General features: G+C 42.9%; 1 protein-coding gene across 1 annotated transcript in view; it reads left to right on the top strand.

Moving 5' to 3' along the window:
* Window positions 1-12,699, top strand: part of LOC115476628 (suppressor of tumorigenicity 14 protein-like) — a 173,401-nt gene extending 160,702 nt beyond the window's left edge. The window contains exons 15-19 of the mRNA XM_030213105.1: window positions 9,046-9,168; window positions 10,639-10,822; window positions 11,318-11,586; window positions 11,752-11,888; window positions 12,373-12,699. Of these exons, the coding sequence (XP_030068965.1) occupies window positions 9,046-9,168; window positions 10,639-10,822; window positions 11,318-11,586; window positions 11,752-11,888; window positions 12,373-12,534 (875 nt within the window). The 3' untranslated portion in view covers window positions 12,535-12,699. The remainder of the gene's footprint in view (window positions 1-9,045; window positions 9,169-10,638; window positions 10,823-11,317; window positions 11,587-11,751; window positions 11,889-12,372) is intronic.
* The last annotated feature ends 8,091 nt before the right edge of the window (window positions 12,700-20,790 follow it).

The following is a 20,790-nucleotide window of genomic DNA, read 5'->3' as shown; positions in this document are numbered from 1 at the left end:
ATAAATATATTAAAAAGCATGACAGCAGAATGTGTTCGATCCTGTCACAGCCTTTCCCTGGGTCAGATGTGGCTCTCGGGTGCAGTACAGGGTCACATCAGCATTGCATTGTGGTGGGTGTAGGGTATTGGGCTCTGTGATTTCATTAGCTTGTGTTACAGTCTCACAGTGTTGGTAGTTGGTAGGCTCTTCTCCCATGGTGCTTTTCCCCCTGCCTACTAGGTCAGAGTGTGCCCTGTTGTGTTTCCTGTTGTAGTCCATGTGGTAGTGGCCATTTTTGTAAGCCAGTTTTAGTTCCCTTTTCTGTGTTAGCCACGTTAGACAACTTAGTTCTTCCCTTGAATGTGGCTGAATGATGGCATTGTACAGCATTCTGCCAGTTCTGACCTACTGCTCATCTCAGTACCAGGGAGACTCGTTGCCAGTGGGGCACAACCTCTGATCTGCAGTTAACTGTGAGTAAAGGCGGTTATTCCAATAAAGGACGTTTTCGTAGAGATTAGTCTTCAGGTGTCAACTGGTGTGCCAAGGTTATATAGCAGCAACCAGTCCTAGAGGCCTGCGTGTATGCAGGTCCCTGGAGCACTTTTAGTGGGTACCGCAGTGCACTTCAGCCAGGTGGCCCCAGGCCCATTCCCCCCCCCCCCCCCCCCACCTGTAACACTTGTGCTGGTAAATGGGAGGCCTCCAAAACCCACTGTACCTACATGTAGGTGCCCCCTTCACCCCTAAGAGCTATGGTAGTGTTGTACATTTGTGGGTTTTGGGGGAGGGGGTTGGGTGTTCAGCACCCTTGGTAAGGGAGCTATGCATGTGGGAGCTTTTTCTGAAGTCCACCGCACTGACATAGGGTGCCCAGTTGATTTCCTGGCATATCAGGGGGGCGAGTGTACTACGAATCGTGGCCCCTCCCATGACCAAATGGCTCAGATTAGGACATTTTTGAGCTGGGCGTTTTTAGTTTCCATTATCGCTAAAAAAAACAAACGCCCAGCTCAAAAACGTCCATTTTTTCAAAAATACGGTTCGGCCCGCTCCTTCACGGACCCGTTCTCGGAGATAAACGCCCATGGAGATAGGCGTTTCCGTTCGATTATGCCCCTCTACGTCACCTTTAGGGGCTCTTACCAAAAAAAAACAAAAAAACAATTAGAAGTCAAGGTCATATAAACAGTACAAAATGCATTTAAAAACACAAAAATGATACCTAATAAAATCTAAAACATAAGATAAATCAAGAGGATAGAAACTAAGCCATAATTAAAAATGTTAATAAGGGGGAACCTGAATCAAAAGAAACAATTAGTGATACACAAATCAAAAAAGATACTGATTCAATAACTAATTTATGCATAATTAAGAACATAATAAAAATGTGTAATGAATTAATATAAAAAATGAATTAAAAAATTATAATAAAAAGGACGTCGTATGGGCCAGCCGTGAGAGTGTAAAACAATTATAAGTATTGAAATGCCAGGCATAGGAGCTAAAAAAGAGAATACGTATGGTGAGAACATATATTAAAAAACAAGAAAAGACATAAGGATGGTAGAATAGGTGTTTAAAAGAAAAACTACTATTATATGTAGATATGTCAAACCTATAGAAGCAAATTGAAACGCCAGGGGGTGCCCGCCCCAAGTGAATGCATTACACAAACTTAAGGCTTCTGCGGTCCATTTTCAGACATCCCACGGGAATTTGTATCTATATACTGCCCAGTGTATGATGATGGCTGGATACATTGAGGAAGCCAGAAAAGGCAAAAAAAAAAGTGCAACATATACAGTGGTGGAAATAAGTATTTGATCCCTTGCTGATTTTGTAAGTTTGCCCACTGACAAAGACATGAGCAGCCCATAATTGAAGGGTAGGTTATTGGTAACAGTGAGAGATAGCACATCACAAATTAAATCCGGAAAATCACATTGTGGAAAGTATATGAATTTATTTGCATTCTGCAGAGGGAAATAAGTATTTAATCCCTCTGGCAAACAAGACCTAATACTTGGTGGCAAAACCCTTGTTGGCAAGCACAGCGGTCAGACGTCTTCTGTAGTTGATGATGAGGTTTGCACACATGTCAGGAGGAATTTTGGTCCACTCCTCTTTGCAGATCATCTCTAAATCATTAAGAGTTCTGGGCTGTCGCTTGGCAACTCGCAGCTTCAGCTCCCTCCATAAGTTTTCAATGGGATTAAGGTCTGGTGACTGGCTAGGCCACTCCATGACCCTAATGTGCTTCTTCCTGAGCCACTCCTTTGTTGCCTTGGCTGTATGTTTTGGGTCATTGTCGTGCTGGAAGACCCAGCCACGACCCATTTTTAAGGCCCTGGCGGAGGGAAGGAGGTTGTCACTCAGAATTGTACGGTACATGGCCCCATCCATTCTCCCATTGATGCGGTGAAGTAGTCCTGTGCCCTTAGCAGAGAAACACCCCCAAAACATAACATTTCCACCTCCATGCTTGACAGTGGGGACGGTGTTCTTTGGGTCATAGGCAGCATTTCTCTTCCTCCAAACACGGCGAGTTGAGTTCATGCCAAAGAGCTCAATTTTTGTCTCATCTGACCACAGCACCTTCTCCCAATCACTCTCGGCATCATCCAGGTGTTCACTGGCAAACTTCAGACGGGCCGTCACATGTGCCTTCCGGAGCAGGGGGACCTTGCGGGCACTGCAGGATTGCAATCCGTTATGTCGTAATGTGTTACCAATGGTTTTCGTGGTGACAGTGGTCCCAGCTGCCTTGAGATCATTGACAAGTTCCCCCCTTGTAGTTGTAGGCTGATTTCTAACCTTCCTCATGATCAAGGATACCCCACGAGGTGAGATTTTGCGTGGAGCCCCAGATCTTTGTCGATTGACAGTCATTTTGTACTTCTTCCATTTTCTTACTATGGCACCAACAGTTGTCTCCTTCTCGCCCAGCGTCTTACTGATGGTTTTGTAGCCCATTCCAGCCTTGTGCAGGTGTATGATCTTGTCCCTGACATCCTTAGACAGCTCCTTGCTCTTGGCCATTTTGTAGAGGTTAGAGTCTGACTGATTCACTGAGTCTGTGGACAGGTGTCTTTCATACAGGTGACCATTGCCGACAGCTGTCTGTCATGCAGGTAACGAGTTGATTTGGAGCATCTACCTGGTCTGTAGGGGCCAGATCTCTTACTGGTTGGTGGGGGATCAAATACTTATTTCCCTCTGCAGAATGCAAATAAATTCATATACTTTCCACAATGTGATTTTCCGGATTTAATTTGTGATGTGCTATCTCTCACTGTTACCAATAACCTACCCTTCAATTATGGGCTGCTCATGTCTTTGTCAGTGGGCAAACTTACAAAATCAGCAAGGGATCAAATACTTATTTCCACCACTGTATATAAAATAGCTGCAGTATATGATTCAAAACAGACCTTATTAACCCCCCTGTTTACTAAGCCGTGCTAGCACCAACACAGCCCATTCACTTTGGGGTGTGTCGGCATTGCCACGTGGCAGCTGCTAGCGCGGCTTAGTTAAAAGGGGGGTAAATGATAATTAAATATAAGAGACTTCAGCGACAGACTCATCTACTTCAATAGGGATAACCCACCATGTCAAAATTTAACGTCCTTCTCAAACATACTAAGAGGGCTTAAAAACAATTTTAAGACAGGCTTTGGCCTATAACAAAATACTATAGTGTCATTGTGAACCCTTTAAAAGTATAATAAAGAGAGATCTTACCTTAACAATATGGTCTGCAAGAATAAAGGCAAAAAATATGCGTCTCCAGTAGAGAGTGTCAATAGGCAGTGAGCTCAACAGGAGTACTCTGTAAAAGAATAAACAAAAACAAAACATGGGTGCCTGGGTCTCGCCTCCAAAATAATTTTAAAAACACATGGATACTTATGGTGCTAAAAATAAAAAGGGGTTCCAAAAAGGGATCCAAGAGTGAAAATGGGGCAAAAATGAAGGAAACCAGAAAAAAAAGGAAATACTGGGCTACAAAAGAATTGTGAACTGTGCTGTGTGATACCAACTTGAACAAAGTGATCTATAGGTGAACTACATTTAATGTTAAAAATGGTGTTCAGTTATCAAAAGCTAATACTTAAAAATGTATCTTATGTGAAGCCATGTGCTGGGAATAGAAACATAGATATGTATAAGTGAAAGTGTGGGCTTCAATAGAGTTTAAAAAGTGCATTTCAAAACCAAGTCATGAGCAATAAGTGCTCTATGGAAAATGTCATGTAAACTGAGATATACAATAAAAATCAAATAAATACCTTAAAACCACACTGTATGAAATGATGTATCCAAATATAAATAGCTAAAAGCCACCATCATAAATATTAACAAAATTATAAAAAGGGAAATGAATACATATAAGCATAAATAAAACTATGAGGCATAAAAACATAAAATACATGTCCAAATTAATAACATCAATTTGATAAATGTATATTAGTCTATCAATATCTTATTCAGACAAACCACATATGTATTAAACAAATTAAATATAAATAAAAGCCACATCATAAATATAAGAATGAAACATAAAATAATTTTCACCAATGAATATTTATATCAATAAAAGGTATGTGCTGACAGTCTAACGGTATCTGATACAAAAACCATTCCATAAATGAAAGCTAAAATTACACCACAGATATATCCAATTAAGAGTTAGACCAATCTAATACAAAAAACATATATATATATTTATAGGAAGTGGACCATTTCTACGTCCTGATTTAGACCTGACGGGAATACAGTACCTAATTCATAGATCAGTCTCTGTTCCAGCTGTAAGAGGGCTTTATTAAGGTCTCCATCTCTCAAACTCTGTTTTAGTATTCTGAAGACAAAGAACCTAAGACCAACAGCAGTTTGTTGTTTTTCATTCCGATGTTCGACTAATGGAGCTGACCTGACTTGTCTATGGATGCAACTTCTATACTCAACAATTCTTGTCCTGATCATTCTCTTAGTTTTTCTTACATAAAGCAGCTTACAAGGACATATCACAATGTATATTACAAAGCTAGTGTTGCATGTACTGGTGAAATTGAGCTTGTACTCTTTACATGAAGATGGATGAATAAAAGTAGAGATACTTGATGAATGTTTACAGACAGAACAGTTTCTTGAACCACAAGGCCTGTGGCCAGTGTTTTCTGATGGTAACAAGTCATATATTAGTAGAACTGAGGACAGTAGATGGTTTCTTAGATTTAGGTTACAGGAGTAGGTAACTACAGATTAATGTTTTTAAAACATGTATGTGGCTGTAGTATATGCCAATGGATAAATATGATATTCTGAATGTCACATGACAGAATTGAAAACCGTAATGTACAGGCCAAATCTGATGGTAATTTCTTGTTCTGACCTGTTTTTAACAAATCCTCCCATATCTGAATCTTAGCTCTTAAGTACCCTTTCTCTATGCACTGTATAGGGTAACATCTATGGTGGAATCGTTTTGCCAAAATTCTATACTGTGCTCTAAAATCCTCTGGTTCTGTGCATAATCTTTTTAATCTTAGAAACAGACTATAAGGTAAATTATTCTTGAGTTGCATATTATGGTAGCTTGTATAATGAAGATAATTATTTTTGTCCATTGCCTTTCTATATAATGTTGTAATAAAGCAGTATCTGTCCTTTTTTATAAGGATATCTAAAAATAAAATTACATTCAAATCATGATTCATTTTCAATTTCAAATTTGGAACTTTACTATTGAACCAACTATAGAAGGAAAGTAAAGTGTCACTATCACCTTTCCAAAGGATAAAAATGTCATCTATATAATGCTTGTACACAAATGTTGGACTCAGAGGGATTTTGTGCAAGATATCTATTCTCAAATTCTGCGAAGTATAAATTCACTATATCAGGAGCCATAGAGTCCCCCATAGTGACGCCCTTTATTTGTTGATAAAAACTGCCATCAAAATAAAAAATAATTTTTAGTAAGGGCAATAGTTGCTACTGTCAGACTGAGTCTATTAGGGATACATCAATGTGTTTCACGATTAGCTAACATTTTCTCAGTGACAAAGCCTCAAGTTGGAGTGTATGCATATACAGTGATTCCGTGTCCATGATCACTAAAATCAAATCAGAGAGATCACCATCAAAGTGCTCTAAAATTGAAATCATGTGCAATGAGTCGCAAACATATGTCTCAATCAGTGGGACAAAGGGTCTTAGATTGGAATAAATTATGTTTTCACTGTTAATAATTCAATTTCCTCTTTAAAGGCTCATGTGACTTGGTTTCTTGGACCAAACTAATTGGGGGAGACAGGGGGCGGAGACACATTTGAATTAATACATCGGCACCATAGGCGGTCGGTGGCCGAACTGTTTGGGGAGGCTAAAGGGGGTGGGGTTAGGGGTGTGGTCAGGGGTGGAGCTTACATCCATAATTGTCTGACAACACACAGAAAAATAAAATAGTCACAATTAATACCTTTTATTAAATTTAGATATTAGATATGTATCATATGTCAAAGAATAAAGTGGTTGCTCAAAGCATATACTAACCACAATCACTCAACTGCAAAACACTATGCACAACTTTGTGCAAAAACACACTCAGAACCTTACTGTACCATAAATATTACACTGAGCAGATCTTAATACACCAATATACCACCCATACGGCAAACACAGGCCGTCAACAATATGAAACAAGGGATCATAATATCTCAATTCTCATGTAGAGCCACAAAACACCCTTTTAGGGTGGATAGTGTTCACAATGAGCTCCTTTTATTAATGACCAGATAGAGATAAGAGTTTTCAAATTTCAATTTTGGCACAGTATAAGTCATCACAAACAAAATATAGGAAAACCAAAAGCATTAGGGGCTTATAGCCCATTTAGTTATGTTTAAACAAAAGAGATCTGCATGAAACAAAATATTAATTTTTTTATTTTGACTTAAACCCTTCAGAGTCAGCACCTACCTCTCCTGAAATCCAACATGCGCTGCGTGCCACTATTTCCTCGAATTATTATGGTCTGGGTCTGGGAAGGAAGTGGGAACACCTCAGACAGCCACTCTTAACCAGCCTTGAGCCTTCCCTACTCAGTGACGGCCCCTCCCGCGCATTCCCGCCTATGCGGAACAAGAAGTTGCATCATGATGGGACGGGAGCTCTCGTAGGGAACGCTGACTCTGACTGGCTGAGCCTGAAGCGAAGAAAAACATCATGATGATGATCAGTGATGTTGGGTAGCCCGAAGCCGGTTTAAGGCGGATCGGTGGTGTGGAGGCAAAAAGAGGAAGAGGAGGGAAGCAGCGCACCGGTGAGAGACCGAGTAGCCCCGGGCGGGTGGAACTGGGCATGGGCATGGTGCTCAGGTGATAGTGAGATGGCAGCACTGCAAAGAAGAGAGAGGACTGGAGTCAGTCGACTGGTCTACTCTCAGACAGTGGCGTAGCCAGACCTGACATTTTGGGTGGGCCTGGAGCTAATATGGGTGGGCACTATGTATATAGGTATGTGTAGCACTTAATGATGGATTTCTAAGTAGTCTGCCCAACAGCTGCCCTGCATCAATATAAACCACATATATACTTAATAGAAAAACAGATATTTGTAATACAGTTACATTATCCCATATCTTAAACTTGACCAGACATAAGTCTGCAATAATGGCAAACATCTCAATACACATGACAGGATCCTGCAATATAATTACAGCAATAGCATAGATCCTTCAAACTTTGCTTTATAACAAATACCTGATTAAGTAAACTTTGAAGTCTTTTTCACTTCCTCTAGCTCTACTCTATCTCCCTTCTGATGCTGACAAAATAAAATGACCACGGTTTGGTACATATCCTTCAACTTTACATTATAATAAATATATATGCCTTATTAAGCTGTATTAATCAAACATTTAAAATTTGGTAAATATACCTTTGAAGACTTCTTCCTTTTCTACCTACTAGGGAATTTGTCGCATATAGAGGACATAGCTAGAATGTTTCCTCTTATAGCTTTCCATAGGAAAAATATATTTAAATTCGGGTAGCACCTCAATAATAACACAAAATCCCTTCACCTCCAGGTACTTTGTGAAGTAACAGAAAATCCTGCAAAGAAGCTTCTTGAGTCTATGTTGCAAACCTTAACCAATTCTGAATACAAATGCCAATAACAGTACCTTTAAAAATTCAGCAGTGAATACACACAACAGCAATACGCATCTCATTGGAAAGGCCAGACAAGTCAGACTCCTGGTTCTCCCACACAAACTACATGCCAGCAAAATCTCTCACCTGCTGGTTCACATGCAAAACACAGACCAACCCTCATCAATTATAGAATTAAGGACCAAAAATCAGAAATTGTCTTGTAGCCTGGCATCAGTCCTTCCCTTCCTTATTCCTCTTTGAACCTACTGTTGGAACCATCAGCCAATGAAATGGCTTTTAGCTGTAGCTATCCCAGGTTACCTGATAATTATGCACACATCATTGCAGTCATGCCCTCCTCTCGGTGTACATGCTCAGAAAAATAAAAAACTATGAACCATTTAAAAATTTTAACAATTACACCATTTATTTTTTATTTCTCCCCAGTCTCACTTGCACACCTCCCTCCAAACCTGTTCTCTTTAATTTGAATGTTGTTCACTTCAAGCTCACCCCGAATGAGAAGTTCTTCCCACACCAAAGACATATATAGCACTGGTTGTATTCTTTTAAGCAACTTCAGCAGAGCATGCCTGCCTCGGTGAGCATTGCTGCCCTGCCTTTACTTTCAGTTCGCCAGGACGACTTGGGGAGAGGAAAATCTCAACTTCAGGTAAAAGATTTTGCAAGTGAGCGGACCTCAGATAGCCTCTTATACCGGGCGCCTATGATCGGCACATTCCTGAGACATCCAAGCTTTGGCTGCTGCACTGGCTATGCCTGTGTCCTGTGGAGAAGTCTGGGGCTCCAGGGGCCCTGTCTGATGGGTGGTTATATTTTGTTTGGTAATTAATTGTGCTTTTTCCCTCTGTTCCTTGTGTCTGCTCATCAGTCACTGTAGGAGTTTGCACAGATTTCACGTATCAGTGTAAGAACGGAGCCTGCACCAGCCAAGTGAACCCAGAGTGTGACCAGAAAAAAGACTGTGAGGATGGATCTGACGAGGAGAGCTGCGGTAAGTCTGTGGCTGTGGGTAGGGGTTGATGGTGGGCAACTGATTGATGCTATGCCATATTCTCTGTAAGATGCTCGCAGACTGATTCATCCAGTTCACGGGAATGGGGCTATCATTAGCGCAATCTGAGGGTAGGTTAGCAGGTATGACCATATTTTTCCTCCAAGATCAACTGCAAAGCAGTTTTCCACAAATCTCGTCCAAACTTGGTGAGGTATTTTTCCCTTCAAAATGGAACCCATGAAATCCAGCAGTTTGAACAAGTATGGAATTAACTTGGTGTCTTCTCCCCATTTCCCCCACAGAGATCATTAATATATCAGTTTAAGCAGATAAGTGGGAATTAAAAAAAATATTAACCATAAATGTCTCCTCCATAATTCCTAAAAGAAAAGGAATAGCACAGCTGTGTGTAGACAAATCCCTTAAGGATGAATGGTTGTATATAAAGGGACAACTGGCTTTTGGCTTACTAAGGCCTTGGTCTGTGAAGCCCTACTGAACTGCCAAATTACCCAGTTTAAAGAATGACACATTCGACTAGTCCTGGTTTTAAACTCTCATCCCAAAGCAGCGTGAAAGTAGTCATCTATTCTTTCCATTGAAATCAGTACTGCAGATCCCAGAGTGCATCAGGATGAGGTTAGCTATCAATCTCCGTCTTGCAACTGGGCAACTTGGCAGCTCTGGCCTTATTAATCTGGACAGCTTGTATTTTGATTTAGCATATGCATTTCTCAGTAACTCAGAGCGAGTTACATTCAGGTACAGTTGGTATTTCCTTGTCCCTTTAGGGTTTATAATCTAAGGCTCTACATTGGAGAGTTAAGTGACTTCGCAAGGTCAAAGGGAGCAGCAGTGGGATTTGAACCTGGCCTCCCTGGCAGGACTATACTGAGTGCGACTCACCTGTCCTGCCAGCTTTGCCACAGCCACTCAGAGGAGACAGAGGGCTGAGAGCAATTTTTGAACCTCCCATATTTACGTCCTATGCAGCCACACCACAAGCACAGCCCTTAATATGCTGCTGTTCCTTGGCTATCAGCCCTTGGCTTTAACTGTTACGTTACTCCTCCACTTGAATATTTAAGCAGTTTTTAAGTCAGGTGTTGCTTTCTATCCATGCTAGCACTCATTATTGGGTGTTTTTTTAAACAAGATCAGGGAAGAAGTTAATAAGAGCATTTACATTTTTATTGCCATTCTTTTAACTCTTATCATTGCCTAACTCACTGTTATCTAGCTGTAGTTAAGATTTAAATAAATTAGGTTAGAAGATTTTAACTGCCTAATTGATGTAAATTATATATGATTTTACAAAACTGTGATAATGTCAGGAGCAGATAGGATAAAGTGATGGGCTATATCACAGGTGAAAATGGGCTGCAGTGCAAACAAGACGTATTGAATTTTGATTATTCTGTTCAATGTGTATGGAATTTTTCTTCATCCCCTGCTCTCTGTTCTCAGACTGTGGTGTTCGTCCATACAAGCACAACCGTATCGTGGGAGGCACAGATGCTGATGTGGGGGAGTGGCCCTGGCAGGTCAGCCTGCACTTTGGCAGAGAGGGCCACACATGTGGGGCATCTATCATCTCCGAGCGCTGGCTCGTGTCTGCAGCTCATTGCTTCCAGAGAACTAAGGAAGCCAAGTGAGTCCCGTGAAACAGGGTCATTTTCTGCAGTCACACCCCGCACAAGATGCTCTGTGTCAGTGAGAGGAGCCTAGGAGTGTTCAGCTGTGAACCTCCCATCCCCAGGGGGTGCTCTGATAGTGAGGGAAACTGTGCTGTTCAAGTCTGCGCCTGTTCGCAAGGGGCACAGTGAGAGTGAGGAGAACCTGGGATTGCTCAATTCTGTCTCGCCCGTCAGGAAGTACTTAGTTTAGTTTAATTAAACATGATTTTTTGCCTCCAATCCATGACCTCTAAGTAAATTTATGTATAAAATAAGATCAGTACAATTGAGGAAACAAGTAGTTCTTCAGCTTTTCTGCACCAGGTTTCTACAGAGCCATGGCAGTAATTAACATGTGCTGCCATTACCAAATTATTTGTCAAATATAACAAGGGCTTATTTTAGCATGCTTTCCTAGTGGTCTAGTGCAGGGAGGAAGAGGTAAATCTAGGTGTGTCTACTTCTTACAGCTATGCTGATGCTGGGAGCTGGAATACATACAGCGGTCTTCGTAGCCAGAGGGACATGCAAAATGTGCAGGTCAGGGGTGTGAAATCTATCACCACGCACCCCCACTATGACCACAACACCTTTGATTATGACATTGCCTTGCTGGAGCTTCTGGAGCCACTGGTCTTCTCCAACATTATCCACCCCATCTGCCTCCCAGCACGGACACATGTCTTCCCCTCTGGCATGTCCTGCTGGGTTACTGGCTGGGGACGTCTCAGTGAAAATGGTATGTCTGTATTTCACTTATTGCTCCCCCCACTCCCGCCACCCAATACCCTTTTCTTTCTGCCTGTTTTTTTCTCCATTTGGTATATTTTTTTCTCTCCTCCCCTCTTGGTTTCCCCAGTTGAGCCCTAGGAACTCATCGCATGTATGTCATATGGCTTTGTAGGACAGTTGGCTCTGGTGCTTCAAAAAGCTGAAGTGAAGATTATAAATGACACTGTGTGCAATATTGTAACTCGGGGACAAGTGACTCCTCGGATGCTGTGCAGCGGGTACCTCACTGGAGGCATCGATGCTTGTCAGGTAGGGAAATGGCCTACTGATAACATGTAACATTTGTGGACTCTTAACATCCTCACAAGGGATGCTGCCAAACACGAAGCTGATACTGTATATCTAAATAAATTAGGTTCTGCGCAACTTGAGAGGTTTGAAATAACTGCCATGGTGATATTTATTTTTAGATTTCCAGAATCTAATAATTGGCTTGTTGCACATCCTTGCATGTAAACTCTTGTCTCCAATTACACGTTCCAGTGTATGAGTTCAAAATCTTCATATGGAAGGGGCAGTGGAAGAGCTAGTAGGTAAATGGGGTGATGAGTAAGTTGGCTGAAGAAGGTAGAGGGATAACCAATGTAGAGGGTAGGTAACAGGTATGATGGTCAGTGGGTGAAAGGATAGATGGTGAGGAGGTGGTTTGGGAAAGGAGGGATGGGTGTGAAGATAAATGTTTCTCTCTGTGACCTTTCACCTTCCTGAGCCTCCCTCTGGCCTCTTATTACAGGGCGACTCAGGTGGGCCCTTGGCCTGCAGTCAGAGCGGGGGCCCATGGTTCCTATGTGGCATCGTCAGCTGGGGTGAGGGTTGTGCACGGAAAAACAACCCTGGTGTCTACAGCCGTGTAACAGAATTGCGAAAATGGGTGAAAATACAAACTGGACTTTGAGAAGCCCCCTTTGCGCCTCGGAGTTGAGTATGACCACACTCAAGGCAAAGCTGTATGGAAATAATTTCCCTAAACTAAAATGTAAATACAAGTGTGTGTGCGCTTTTTAAATGTTGTATTTCAATGTGAAGAGGCTTTTAGAGAGATCTTGTAAACAGGTTTTTTTTTTTTAAATAAACAATAAAACATGTTTGTGTTTTTTTAATGTGTAATCATACTGTAGCCACATCTCACCTAGTGGAGGTTATCTCAGACTTATGAATATGGGGGGGGGGGGGGGGGGTTGTTTGTTTTGCTTTACAGAGGATAATATTTCCTTGTAATAAACCTGAGAAATAGCATGTAGTCTCAGCAAAACCTGTTTCCTCAAAAAAAAAAAAAAAAAACCTTTTCAGGAGTGGAGTATCATGACTAGTGGATAGAGATTTGATTACCAATATCATTGCCTGTAAAGTGTATGATACAGTTTAAAGTTTTAACTGTAACTCATTAGGCACTTTACACAAGCTGCCCACCCTATCTGGTCTCAGTATTATCCTCATACTTCTTGATTACTGCGCTCTTCTGTTGGCCTACAATTAGCTGTTTCCAGCCGGACTCTACTAGAAACTATGCCTTCTTTTTACTACTACTACTATAAATCACTTCTATAGTGGTACCAGTCGTACGCAGCGCTTTACAATTGAACATGAAGAAGACAGTCCCTGCTCAAAAGAGCTTACAATCTAAATCAGGACAAACAGACAGGACCAAAAAGGATAAGGGAAGGACACATAAGGATAAGATAAAAGTTACAAGTCAGGAGTCGAAAACAGCATCAAACAGGTAGGCCTTTAGCCCGGATTTGAAGGCAGCCAGGGATGGAGCTAGACGTAATGGCTCAGGAAGCCTATTCCAGGCATAAGGTGCGGCGAGATAGAAGGAGCGGAGTCTGGAGTTAGTGATGGAGGAGAAGGGTGCAATTAAGAGAGATTTGCCTAGTGACGGCGTTCTAGGGAAGGAGTGTAGGGAGAGATGAGGGTGGCGAGGTAGTGAGGGGCTGCAGAGTGAATGCACTTATAGGTCAACAAGAGGAGCTTGAATTGTATATGGAAATGGATAGGGAGCCAGTGAAGTGATTTCAGGAGAGGGCTGATATGGGCATAACGACTTTGGCGAAATATTAGTCGTGTGGCAGAGTTTTGAACAGATTGAAGAGGAGAGAGATGGCTGAGTGGAAGACCTGAGGGAAGCAAGTTGCAGTAGGCTAAGCGAGAGGTGATGAGAGTGTAGATGAGGGTTCAGAAACTAAAGGGCGAATTCTGGCGATGTTATAAAGGAAGAAACGACAGGTTTTAGCAATCTGTTGAATATGGGCAGAGAAGGAGAGGGGGGAGTCGAAGATGACCCCAAGGTTGCGAGCAGACGAGACAGGAAGAATGAGCATGTTGTTGACAGAAATAGAGAATGGGGGAAGGGGAGAGGTTGGTTTAGGAGGGAAGATAAGGAGTTCAGTTTTGTACATATTGAGTTTCAGGTGGTGGTGAAACATCCAGGTAGCAATGTCAGAGAGGCAGGAAGATACCTTGGACTGGATTTCTGCCGAGATTACTGGTGTGGAGAGGTAGATCTGGGGGGAGTCAGCGTAAAGATGATACTGAAAGCCATGTGATGAGATCAAAGCACCAAGGAAGGAAGTATAGATGGAGAAAAGGAGAGGTCCTAGAACAGATCCTTGAGGTACACCCACTGACAGCGGGATAGAGGAAGAGGAGGAACCACCAGAGTATACACTAAAAGTACACTGTGAGAGATAAGAAGAGAACCAGGAGAGAGCAGAATTCCAAAATCCAAGTGAGGACAGCGTGTCAAGGAGTAGGCTGTGATCAACAAAGAGGAGGTGGTATAGCCATTATATACAAATCGAATTCACAATTACTACCCTAGCTGAATCCATCCTACCTCAACTCGAAATTGCATCGGTAAGAATCAATCACCCAAACCTGCAGGAACACCTCAATGCTATCCTACTTTACAGACACTCAAATACACCTTATGGACTTCATATCGAACACATGCATCTCTACTTCAAACCTTATCATTATAGGCAACATCAACCTACACTTGGAAGATCCCACCCTAACAAGCACCCAAGAATGCAAGGAATTCCTACAACTATGGGATCTTCACGCACCAAATACTCAACCGACACACAACAAAGGACACACACTAGACATTATCGCATACAAATTCGACCCAGATCTAAACCTTATACTAACAAATACAAAATGGATACCCACACTTTGGTCAGACCACTACAAAGCATACATCTCCCTCCAATGGAGGACGAAAACTACAACCAAAAAACAAGAACGAAAAACCTACACCACTAGAGGAAAGATAGACCCGACTATATTCTGGCAACAAATCTACGATAACGAATGGACAACAAAGACAGACACAATCAAATTCCTCCAAGAATGGGACAGAAGATGCAGAACAATATTAGACAAACATCACCCCCAATTCAAACCAGAACCTCCCACAGAAAGAACTCATTACCGTGGTTCAACGAAGAACTGAAAACACAAGTTAGAAAATTAGAACGCGCCTGGAATAAAAATAAAGACAAATCCACACTTAATGCCTGGAAACAACTCCGAAGAAAATACAAATACACCATAAGAAAAACCAAAAGATTATACTACAAAACCGAAATAGGACCAAATTACAAGGACACACACAAACTCTTCCAACGTATGAACAAACTAATAGACACCACATCAGTCACGAATAATGACGAAGACACACCAAGAGCCGATGACCTCGCGAAGTACTTCAAAGAGAAAATAGTACAACTGCGACAAAAAATACCTATTAGCCCCATCGAATACACTGCACTACTAGATTCTCTGGACCCAGACCATGGAGAATACCCTGCAGATAGGATCTGGACTGATTCGAGCCACTATCGGAAGACCCTCATCTCCCAAACACTTAAAAGATTCGCCAAATCTCACTGCAAATTAGACATTTGTCCAATAACTTCATGAAATCGGCCCCCCAACACTTTATAACAGATCTAACGAAACATGTGAACTTCATGTTACAAGATGGACGCTTCCCAAGGGAGAAAGGAAACATCCTACTCACCCCCATACCCAAAGACGCAAAGAAAAACGCGAGTGAGTTAACCAACTATAGACCAGTAGCATCCATTCCCTTAATAACCAAAATAATAGAAGGGATGGTCACCAAACTACTTACAGATTATCTAAACAAGTTCTCAATACTACATGAGTCCCAGTCAGGATTTCGCTCCAATCACAGCACTGAAACAGTACTAGTTACTCTCATGAATAAATTCAAACAAACGATTGCAACCGGTAAGAACATATTACTTCTACAATTCGACATGTCAAGTGCCTTCGACATGGTTGACCATGGAATCCTACTACACATCCTTGAATACTTCGGCATTGGAGGCAATGTTCTCAACTGGTTTAAAGGATTCCTAACTACACGCACATATCAAGTGACATCAAATTCAACAACATCAGCCACATGGACGCCTGAATGTGGAGTTCCACAGGGATCCCCCCCTCTCACCGACTATATTCAACCAGGGCATATCTGCGTGGGGCCACAGGGGCCTGGGCCCCCGCAGATTTGCCCCGGACCCCCCTACCACCGTTAACCCTCCCTCCCTCGCCTACCGCCGTCACCTACCCCGAGGTCTGCTTCCTCCGGCTTTTTAAAATATTGCTTCAGCTGGCGGGGGACCCCAACCCCCCGCCAGCCCAGCCGCGATCTTTAACTTTTTCATCCTTGTCGTGCAGCGAGCTGTGAAAGCTGCATGCATCTTTAGATCCAGTTGGATGGAGTCTGTCTGATGTCGCAGCACATTGACGTTACAACGTGCTGCGACGTCAGACTCCATCCAACTGGATCTAAAGATGCATGCAGCTTTCACAGCTCGCTGCACGACAAGGATGAAAAAGTTAAAGATCGCGGCTGGGCTGGGGGGGGGGGGTTGGGGTCCCCACCGCTGAAGCAATATTTTAAAAAAGCCGAGGAAGCGGACCTCAGGGTAGGTGACGGCGGTAGGCGGGGGAGGGAGGGAGTGTTAACGGCGGTAGGGGGGGGTTGACGGCGGTAGGGGGGGCTATAATGTGCCCCCTCACTCTAGCCCCTGCCCCCCTACCGCTGAACCTCAGATACGCCCCTGTATTCAACCTTATGATGATACCCTTGGCAATACTATTTTCAAAGCACTTAGACTTACAAAGTTACATATTAACCAATAGAACTTTGTAAGGCTAAGTGCTTTGAAAATACGCCCATCCATGGCGAGGCCCCAGCCTACATGGCGGACCTGATCGACCTACCACCCAGGAATGCTAAAAGATCGTCTTGCACATTCTTAACCTTCATTCCCTAACTGCAAAGGCCTCAAATATAAATTAATGCATGCATCAACCTTTTCCTATGTGAGCACGCAACTCTGGAACGCATTGCCATGGAAAAGCGACCTATGAACTGACCAACTTCCACAAACAACTGAAGACACATCTCTTCGACAAGATATACCATAAAAACCAAAACTTGTGAAATCCCCACACATATCTAGCAATGTAAGAATGCCTTATGTCATGTTATTATCTTGTTTTCCATTACCATGCTACCCAAACTACTTCTGTAACACCATATGTCAATTCTCCTCTCATTTCCACTATCCATGATTTATTGTAAGCCACATTGAGCCTGCAAAGAGGTGGGATAATGTGGGATACAAATGCAATAAATAAATAAAGGCAGCAGAAAGATCGAGAAGGAGGAGGATAGAATAGAGCCCTTTGAATTTAGCCAGGAATGGATCATTGGAAGACTTTAGTAAGTGCTGTTCAGTTGAATGAAGGGGAACGAAAGCCAGATTGGAGTGGATCAAGATAGGTTGAGAAGAAAGAAAGTCGAGGCAGCGACGGTGGACAGCACATTCTAGTAACTTGGATACGAAAAGGATGGAGGAGGATGGAAGGAGAGGTAGGATCCAGAGAAGGTATTTTGAGGAGTGGGGTGACAACGGCATGCTTAAAGGCATCAGGGACAGTCGCAGTGGAAAGTGACAGATTGAGGATATGACAGATGAAAGGGGTGACAGCAGGAGAGATAATGTTGAGTAGGTGAGTTGGAATAGGGTCAGAGGAGCAGGTGGTTAGTTTTGAGGATTGAAGAAGAAGTAGTTTCTTCTTCAGTGATTTTGGAAAAGGAAGAAAAGGAGGTAGGGTTAAGAGGGTTGGGAGAGTGGACTAAAGGAAGAAGGGGTGGATGAGAAGCTGGTTGTGAATTCAAGTTTATCTTGTAACCTTAATCGTGAAAGTAATCAGCCAAAGTCTGGGGAGAAAGTGAAGGGGGGAGTTGGAGGAGAAGGCGCTTTGAGGAGAGAGTTAAGCGTGGCAAAGAGACGTTTAGGGTTTGAACCAATAGAGTTAGTCAATTGGATGTAATAGTCCTGTTTGGCAAGTTGGGAGAGCAGACTGGAAGGAGGTCAGCAAGAACTTGAAGTGTATGAAGTCAGCATGGGCACGAGATTTAAGCCAGAGGCGTTCAGCAGAGCGGGCACAAGAGCGTAGGTGACGGATTGTAGGGGTCAGCCAAGGTTGAGGTTTGGTACGTTTAACAGGACGAGACACGGGAGGAGCGAGAGTGTCCAGAGCAGATGACAGAATAGTATTATAGGAAGAGACAGCCTCATTGATGGACTTGGTTGACATAGCAGTATAGTATTATAGGAAGAGACAGCCTCATTGATGGACTTGGTTGACATAGCAGTAGAGAAGAGATTTGAGATGTTGGAGGACAGGGTAGAAGGGTTAATAGCCTGTAGATTCCTAAATGTGGTTAGAATAGGATGGGACTGGGGAGGAGGGTGTTGAAGTGTGAAAGTTATAAGATGATGGTCAGAAAGGGGGAGAGGTGAGGCAAGGAAATTGGATGGTGAGCAGTTGGAGAAGAGTACGAGATCAAGACAGTGGCCATTCTGGTGAGTGGGGGCGGTGGAGCACAGTTGAAGATTGGAAGGAGGATGTTAAGGAAAGGAATTGGGAAGCAGAAGAATTAGAGGAATCATCAGCGTGGATGTTGAAGTCACCAAGAATGAGGGACGGAGATGAAGGCTCAAGAAAAACGGAGAGCCAGGCATCAAGTCGATGAGGAAAGAAGAAAGGGACTTATGGGGGGGTTGGTAAATAACTGCAACTCGGAGTGGCAGCGGGTTGAATAAGTGGATGGAATGGACTTCAAGGATGAGAAGGAGTGAGACTGAGGTATGAGAAGGGGCTGAAATCTGCAAGAGGGTGAAAGTAGGAACCCAACGCCCTCCTCTGGCGGCCAACCGAGGCGAGAGTGGTGGAAAAGAGGTAGCCCTCCATGGCATAGGACAGCGACTGAGGTAGAGTCATCAGGTGGGAGCCAGGTTTCAGTTAGGGCGAGGAGTTGGAGAGAACGGGAGATGAAGAGGTCATGGGTAAAGGAGAGTTTGTTGCAGACAGATCGGGCATTCCATAGGGTGCACGAGAAGGTGAGGGAAGAGGGGGGAGAGGAGGGAATAGAAATGAGTTGGAGACATTCGGAGTGGTCTGTATAGATAGGATGAGGATTGGTGTGGGGGGACCCGGATTGGGATTGATGTCCCCTGCGGATAGCAGGAGGAGTAAGAGAATACAAAGAAGAGGGTAGGGCGACGAAGGCGGGATATGCATAGGAGGAATGGAGATGGGTCTACAGCAGGAAGGAAATGTTGAAGGTTGAGGGCTAAGGAGAAGGAAGGGGAAAGGAGAGAAGGTGAGGTGATGAGGGTAAGGGGAGTGTAAAGTGTTCTTGGGTTAAGAAGTAGGTTGGGAAGGGACAGCATCAGGAAGAGAGTGTGTACAGGGGCCATGGTCATGTAGAATTGGATTGCTGAAACACTGGAATGTTGGAATGGGTGAAACTGGTACGCTGGGCTACTGGGGGAAGGTGATGAATTAGGAAAGATGTAATTGGAAGAGGTCAGTAGTGATAATTTGGCTGTTAGGGAGGCTATTTAAGAAATTTAACTCTAGGGGTGGGTGGGTAAAGGGGAAAGATGGGAGGGACTAAACCTAAACTCAGGGACAGAGCTGTTGTCTGCAGCCAGTCTCTCTCTAAAAGGTAGATTCTCTAAAAAGCTGTTAGCTTTGAGGATGAAGTTTGCTCTCCCCAGTAGAGAAACTAGTCACACCCACTACCTATCTCTGTCCTGAGAGGTCAGCCAGGTATGACCTTTCCCTCCAATCGAGAGCCGTCCTCTAGGACCAACCCTTGCTACCCGATGGCAGGCTCAGTCCCCATTGGTCTCTACCTGCTCCTCCCTGAGCCTGTGTGAGGCTTCTTGACCTTTTTGTCCCTTCAGCCATGAGGCATTCACCATCTTGCTTCAGACAGCCCTGTCCTGCTGAAACTCCCTGCAACGAACTTGGTTTTTTACCTTGAAAATATCTCCTCCCTAATGAGATATTGCACATTCCACTCACCCAGCTCTGAGATACTTCTATCTGCTCAACTATTTCTCACCTCCAACCACTGAAACAGCTCTCAGAATTAGAGTCTCTGTGCCCTGGGGCAGCACTTCTGAACATCTGACTGTGAGTAAATTATCTGTGATTTATTCAATAAAAGAGACTTCAGAAAAATAAGAGACTTCAGGTGTGTTCTTGTGTGCCAAGATTATACTTTCAAGATATCAAGGCTTTGTAGTCAAACAAGTCCTGAGAGGCTTGAACAATACAATGCTGTCATTTACTATATTACTATAAGTAATCTACCAGCTTTATTAGCGGAAGTATAGTGACCAGTTTTATGCACAGCCAGATTGTGATTAGCTTGATAGCTACATAATATATTGTATTCTTATTTAATTTGAATCAGAGACATAAGTATATTGTGGCATTTAGTATTAATATAAAGTTTTTCCAGTTCTTTAATTTTATTTTCTAGTTAAAGAAGTTGCTTAGATCCCTGTTTTTTCTTCTAGGCAGCGAAGCTTATTATTTCACCTCTAAGACAAGCTTTGAAGGCTTCCTATGTGGTAGGTGGTGGAGGATCTATCTATATTATCATGCTATGTGTAGAAATTCAAATTATCATTTTTTTGGATAACATTTGAATCCTCAAGAAATTTATTATGAAATCTCATGTGCTTCGGTTTACTATAGCAATGGGGTTAGCGGGAATCCCGCGGTTCCCATGGGACTCCCA

The sequence above is a fragment of the Microcaecilia unicolor genome, chromosome 8 (assembly GCF_901765095.1).
Source record: "Microcaecilia unicolor chromosome 8, aMicUni1.1, whole genome shotgun sequence".
NCBI lineage: Eukaryota > Metazoa > Chordata > Amphibia > Gymnophiona > Siphonopidae > Microcaecilia > Microcaecilia unicolor.
The sequence above is the reverse complement of the archived record's forward strand: the minus strand, read 5'-3'. Positions and strand labels throughout refer to the sequence as shown.